The 7,511-nt window shown below is 33.6% G+C and overlaps 1 protein-coding gene across 1 annotated transcript in view; it reads left to right on the top strand.

The window, feature by feature from the left end:
- Nucleotides 1-2,818, top strand: part of HDX (highly divergent homeobox) — a gene marked incomplete at its 3' end in the record, with an annotated part of 41,948 nt that extends 39,130 nt beyond the window's left edge. The window contains exon 4 of the mRNA XM_077747822.1: nucleotides 2,765-2,818. Within this exon, the coding sequence (XP_077603948.1) occupies nucleotides 2,765-2,818 (54 nt within the window). The remainder of the gene's footprint in view (nucleotides 1-2,764) is intronic.
- Between the last annotated feature and the right edge of the window lie 4,693 nt (nucleotides 2,819-7,511).

Genomic DNA, 7,511 nt, shown 5'->3' with positions numbered 1-7,511 from the left:
CAAATTCGTGACTTTGGAAAGTTATCTGTATTTATTTCAATCATGTTTAATTTGTCAAAAAGTTGTTGAAATTCTGTTACACTTGCTTTAAGGGCCTGTGAAATTTTTTTTTAATGTTTATTTTTGAGACAGAGACACAGAGCATGAGTGGGGGAAGGGCAGAGAGAGAGGGAGAAAGAGAATCCAGAGCAGGATCCAGGCTCTGACCTGTCAGCATAGAGCCCAATGTGGCACTCGAACTCACTAACTGTGAGATCATGATCTGAGCCGAAGTTGGCACTTATTGGTGACAAATCTCCATCATTTGAGGGAAAATTTGACTTTGGAAAATAGTCAGAATTTATTCTGAGCCACATTTAGTGAATAATATTGATGTTCAATTTGGGCTATTATATTTTCAGTTAAAACAAAGAGAATATGAAATAATGAGACAGAGTCTCTGGGTGTCGTGAACTGCCAAGAAAAGTTCCCAAAATGTTTTCAACAATGCCAGTATTATTGTAATGACTGTATAATTTCCTGTTTTCTAATTTGAAACACATAGTACTCATTTGTATGTGTAAGTTCAAATATATTTGTTAAGTTGGTCTTGTCTCCTTATCAATTACTTTTATTTTTTTCCAAACCAGGGTATTGAAAAATGTGTTTGAAATTTAAATGTCATGTAAATGATTACTATATTATCCTGCTCATTGGATATATTATTTTTATAGCTTCTGGTGAGGGAAAAATCTTGTCATCACTACTGACCAAACAAAATTTCCCAAATTTGAGAGAAATATGTTTATACCCTATTATTCTTCAAAAAAGCATACAAATTTAGCTGCTATGCTTAGCTGTTCCTGAGTTTTACCAGAAACATAAAGAACTGAAAAAAAAATTGAAATAAAAAAAGGAAGGTAGTTGAATATAGCATTTGAGTATTATGTAACTGGCGTCCAGATTTATAAAGCAAAAAAGTGAAACTTCATCTTTTCCCAACTCACATGGAATTGATATTTGTATGCTACTGTGCTTATATAAGTTTTCTATTTTCTTGGTTACATATAATTGAACTAAGCAGATAACCACATTTTATATTTTTAAAATGTATAATCCCCATTAATTTATCATGTATATTATATGTATCATTTTTCTTATTTCATATGTAACTTTTTAGTAGTTACTGGTTTATATATATTTTTTAAATTTCTTTTTGGGAGAGCGATCACTAGTTGGGGAGAGGAGCAGAGGGAGGAGGAGAGAGAAATTTTTTAAGCAAGCAGCACACCCAGTACTGACCCGATGAGGGGCTCAATCTCAAGACCATGAGATCATGACCTGAGGCAAAACCAAGAATTGGATGCTTAACCAACTGAGCCATCCAGGCATCCCAGGGTTTGTTTGTTTGTTTGTTTGTTTGTTTTCCAGTTCATTTTGTTTAATATGTTTTCTCTAGCAAATTTATATACCCAGTTTTAAATTATCCTCACTAATAGGTGGGAGTATGTGCACAGATAATCCAAAATATTTTGATATCTCTGTGTTCTCAAGAGTATATTATGTGATTATTTTGGTAGACTTACCTCTTTCATTGAGGCTAGCAGCCAAATTACTTTGTAAACATTATATTATATTCCAAGTATTGATGGAAGAACAGGAAATTATACATTTTGAAGAATTTTTTCCATAGAAATTTCATTATCACTCAGTTTACCATTTTAAAAATCAATTATTTGAAACTTTTCATGATCCTCAAGCATTATAGTTAATTGCCATCTTACTGTAATGTGATGTTAACTCAAGTAAAATTATTTTTTAATTTTTTTCCTTAAAAGTATTATTTGGAGTTTATAACATTAATTTTGCTAGCCTATCCCTAGCATAGTGGTATATTTTGAACTCAGAATAAAATTTCAGGTCTAGTGGCCAAGGAGAACAGTAATAATTTACCTAAATTTTGAATAATTAAGGATATTACTTTACTATTTGTATTGACTGTTTAACACTCCTTATCAGTAGGCATAATATAATTCATTGGCCATCACTGAATATAAATTATAAAAAACAATAAATGTTTGATTGAATAACATATTCTCACCATCACCATTTGGCAAGGCTGATTTGACTTGTCAGTCTCTCAGGAGGTACGTGTCTGGGAGAGAAGGAGAAGGCAAGTGGGGACTTTGGAGTATTCTCCAAAACTTGTGTATTTCAGGAAAAAGTATGGTTATATCTAGGCTACCCTCTGCTATAGCTCAGAGGTCCACCTTGGCCTCTGTAAACAGTCCCCAGAATCCAACTGGAGTAGTACCTATCTCCTTGTATGCCAATGTTGATGTAATGAGGTGTTGCTGCCTATTCATCTTAGTAGTCTCTGTTTAAAAAGGATTTTACAGTTATATAGGATAAGTGTAGAGAACTAATACACAGAACGATAATTATAGTCAATAATTTAATTATTATAACTTATGTATTCCACAGAGCACTGCATTTTTATTACAATAATTATCTTGTCCACAGATTTGTAAATCATACTTCCAGGCCCCAACAGTGCCCTTGAAATTTTCTTGAATTTCCAGAGGAATTGCTGCTTCTAAAATTCTCCAAGAAAAGAAGGTTTTTAAATCTGTTGTGGCCAGTAAGGAAATGGCATTGTCTATGTGGGGGATATGCTCCTGATACAGACCTATGTTGACATCATGTATGAATTCTTTGATGTTGATCAGCATTCCAAATAGTGTCAATTCATACCTTACTGAAATTCCATTTATTGTTTCCACAGATTTCAGGAAACCTTACTGTGCCTTGGATTACAGGGTGTTCTAGAAAAAGAGCAGTAAGTAATCTTACATTTAAAGCAATGAGTGTTTTTTTTTCCCTCTATGTTGTTAGTAAGAATGCCATTGACAAAATTATCATGATATTTGTAAAGTTGGCAAAATTGAACCTCAACAAGACTGCATTATCTAAAAAGAGATATTTTGAAGTCATAATATTTATATATATTACTAATGTAACCTTACATAAAATGCAGTAATCAGCACACCATTTAATCTTTCAGCAGGCTTTTTCAGTAAAAAAACAAAAACAAAACCAAAAACAAAACCACTCAAACGGGGTGCCTGGGTGGCTCAGTCTGTTAAGTGTACAACTTTAGCTCAGGTCATGATCTCTGAGCACTGCATCAGGCTCTGTTCTGATAGCCTAGAGCCTAGAGCCTGTTTCAGATTCTGTGTCTCCCTCTCGCTCTGCCTCTGCCACACTTGCGTTCTATCTCTCTCTCTCTCGCAAAAATAAACAGGAAAAAATTAAAAATAAAGAAATTAAAAATTAAAAAACACTCAAAAGTAATTAATGGGATGGATGAAATGAATAAAGGGGGTTTAGAGGTTCAATTATCACAATGAGCACTGAGTAGTGAATTGAATTTTTGAATCATTGTATTGCAAACCTGAAATTAATATAACACTGTATTATAAGGTAAATCAACAAAAAAGACAATCAATAAAATATGTTTTGCATCTAATTATCCCAGTTAACTTGATCATATGATTGATATAAATATTTCAATCAAAATTAAGAAGTTTACATTACTATTTATTATTGGTGCATTTTAGTATTTTGAAGTAATGAGTAAGTACTATTTTAACAGTCTTTTTTTTTGTTTTTCTGACTTTCTGCTACAACTGCTGTGATTTTGTAATATTAATATAAAAATTCATTAAAATTATGTTTTCTCAAAGAATCTCATTCAGTTGGTCTGGGTAGACCTATAAATTTGCATTTTAACAAATATCTCAGGAGATTCTGACGTAACTGATCAAATAGATTGGAAGCTATTAAAGGAGTTTAATTATAAAAGAGACATGAGTAGACTTTTATAAAGATAATTCAAGTCATTTTATGGTAGGTAGGTTTAGGGATAATAAAACAAAAGCTAGGACTTTTGTACTGGACAAGACTGTGTAGACTCTTCTCCCCTCCCTGTCCCAAAAAGTAGAACTATATACCATAGAAATAATACAAGATGCCACCAAAGAAGATATATGAAAGTTGGAAAAGAGGCAACTGGTTAGTAACTATAGGACTTGGAAGAACTACAGGGTATTTTGTCTCCCCTTTAACAACAGAAGGTAACTTAGGCCAGACATCTCATGACCGTCAATGAAATGAGAAAACAGCTTGGATAAGATCATCCCTTACACTAATGGGGTTGAAGTCCCCCAAACAGCATGAAATGATTCTGGCAACACGGGCAAAGTTGGAAGCCTCACTGACAATAAGGAACCAGAGAAGTGCTCTCTTCTGTTGAGCCTGAACTCTCCTCCCTTGGTGGAGATACCAGGAAGAAATGCCAAGGGAGATGCCACAAAAAGTAGAAAGATCTGGAAAGGGTCTTTGTCCCTGTAGGTCAGAGAATTCTTTCCCCTATTTAGAGATTCAGGTGGCTTGGTTAGCACCAGCAAAAGTGATCAGGAAACTATATGTGCATAATTCAGTAAGTGTGTTCTTCATCTTTGAAAGATGGAAACTCTATTCTCCCACATAGAGACACTAGCCCAGGTAGTATCAGGTAAATCAAACAAATTAAATTAACACTACACATGTTTTGAAAATTAGAACATCACTGGAAAGTACTATTAGAATCACAACCCGTATATATAGGCCAGGACCTGTGTGCCTGCCCGATAAAATAATTTTTGGTTTTATTTAAATCCAAAAATCTCCTAACATAATGGACAAAGCATTGAGTATACAATAAAAAAAAATCACCCTGTATACCAAGAACCAGGGAAATCACAGCTTGAATGATAAAAGACAATTACCTGACACAAATACGGAGGTGAATTAGATAATGGAATTATCTGACAAGGATTTTAGAGCATCCATTACAAAACTGTTCAAACCTGCAACTATATATTACCTTCAAATAAATGAAAAAACAGAAAATCACAAGAAAAAAATCAATGTCATAAAAGAACCAAATGAAAATTATAGAACTGAAATACACAATAACAAACCTGCAGGATGCTTCAAGATTTGAGTAGTGGTAAAGGAGGACAGAATCAATGAACACAAGGACAGATTGATAGAATTTACCCAGTTGGAACAACAGAGAGAAAATAGACTGAAAAGTAATAAACAGAGCCTCAGAATCCTGTGGGACAATAACAAAAGATTCAACATTTGTATCACTGAAGTCCTACAATAAGAGAATGGGACTTAAAGAATATTCAAAGAAATAATGGCTAAAAACTTCCCAAATATGGAAGTAAATGTAACATAAACCTACAGATTCAAGAAGCTGAGTGAATTCCAAGCAAGATAGATGCAAAGAAATCTACACCTAGGCACATAATAATTAAACTTCTGGAAACTAAAGACAAAGTAAAAACTCTTAAATACTGCCAAAGATAAATGATATGTTACTTATGGGAGAATGCCAATTCAAATGACAGCAAATTTCTATCTATCTATCTATCTGTCTATCTATCTATCTATCTATCTATCATCTATCTATCTATCATCTATCTATCTATCTATCTATCTATCTATCTATCTATCTATCATCTATTTATTTAGAGAGCAACTGAGCAGCGGGGGAGGGAGGGAGCAGACAGGGAGAGAGAAAATCTCAAGCAGGCTCTACACTGCCAGCACAGAGCCCAACATGGGGCTTGAACTCACAAACCATGAGATCATTACCTGAGCTGAAAAAGGCACCTAAACAGAAGTAAGTTTTCCACACTTCGTTAGGAGGGATAAATTACTGATACCAGGACACTGTGACAAGTCACACATTATGATAGTCAGAACACTCATTACAGAAACTATACAAAATAATAACTAACAAACAACTAAAATAAATCAAAATAGAGACCTAAAAATGTTCATTTCACACACAGGAAGAAAAGAAAAAAGAAACATAGGAATGCAAAACAGAGGAAATAGAAAATAATAAAATGACAGACATAAGTCCTAATATAGCAATAATTATCTTAAAGGTAAGGATATCAAGTAAAATGTAGATATTGGCAGAATAGATTTAAAAAACACACACAACTGAATTTTATGCTGTTTATAAAAATTTCAAATTCAGTAGCATATGTAGGCTAAAGGTCAAAAGATAGGGAAAATACACCATTCAGACATTAATAATAAAAGTCAGGAGTGAATAGCTCTGTCAGTATAAGATAAAATAGACTTCAAAATAAAATTATTAGATAAAAAGAAGTCAAGGGGCACCTGGATGGCTTAGTTGGTTAAGCGTCTGACTTTCGCTTAGGTCATGATCTCGTGGTTCGTGGGTTTGAGCCCCGCGTCGGGCTCTGTGCTGACTGCCAGCTCAGAGCCGGGAGCCTGCTTCAGATTCTGTGTCTCCCTCTCTCTCTGACCCTCCCCTGCTCATGCTGTCTCTCTCTCTGTCTGTCTCCTAGAAATAAAACATTGAAAAAAAAGTCATTACACAATGTAAATTGATATATCCACCGGGAAGACGTAACAATCCTAAAAATGTACACACAAAGCAACAGATCTTCAAAACACATGAAACAAAAGCTGATAAAGCAGAAAGAATAAATAGGCAAATCTATAATTATAGATGGGTATTTCAATGCCTTCTTCTCAGAAACTGATAGAACTACTAGACAGAAACTCAGTAAGGACAAAGAAGATTTGAACAACACAATCAACTAATAATATCTAATCAAAATATATAAAACATGTATAAAACACTCTACTCAACAAGAATACATAGTTTAAAAAGATCCCTGGAACATTCATCAAAATGGGCCTTATCCAAAACTATAAAACAAATCTCAATAACTTTAAAAGATTGAAATCAGACACATTGTGTACTCTGACCTCAATGGAACTCAAACTAGAAATCAGCAACAGAAAAACAGCATGGACATTAACTAACTACATAAAAATTACATGCTTTCTAAATAATCCATGAGTCAAATAGAAAATTACAAAAGGAATAGAAATACATAAAACTGAATAAAAATGAAAATACACTGTATCATAACATGTGGGGTATAGCTAGAACAATACTAAAAATTTTTATTGCAACACTACATGATCACATTGGAAATGAGGGAAGAACTCAAATTGAACATCTAAGTTTGTATTTCAAGAAATTAGAAAAATGAGAATAAAAAAAGCCTAGAACCAACTGTATTTTATTTATGTTATTTTATTCTAACGTGCCAAAATGTGAAGAGGTAGATAGGGCAGACATTTCCATTTAGACTTCATTGATGAAAATACTAAACACACAGCCGTTAAATGATTTCAAAATCAATCTTTTTTTAAATTTTTTTTACAAATAGTTTATTGTCAAATTATTTTCAAAATCAATCTTTAAAAAAAAAAATCAAAGGGTGCCTGGGAGGCCCAGTTGGTTGAGCATCCAAATCTTGATTTCAGCTCAGATGTCATCAGCCCAAGGGTGTGGGATCAATCCCTGTGTTGGGCTCCATGAGCATGGAGGCTATTTAAGATTCTCTCTCCCCTTCTGCCACTCT

The sequence above is a fragment of the Crocuta crocuta genome, unplaced genomic scaffold (genome assembly GCF_008692635.1).
Source record: "Crocuta crocuta isolate KB4526 unplaced genomic scaffold, BGI_CrCroc_1.0 scaffold492, whole genome shotgun sequence".
In the NCBI taxonomy this organism is placed as follows: domain Eukaryota; kingdom Metazoa; phylum Chordata; class Mammalia; order Carnivora; family Hyaenidae; genus Crocuta; species Crocuta crocuta.
The sequence above is the reverse complement of the archived record's forward strand: the minus strand, read 5'-3'. Positions and strand labels throughout refer to the sequence as shown.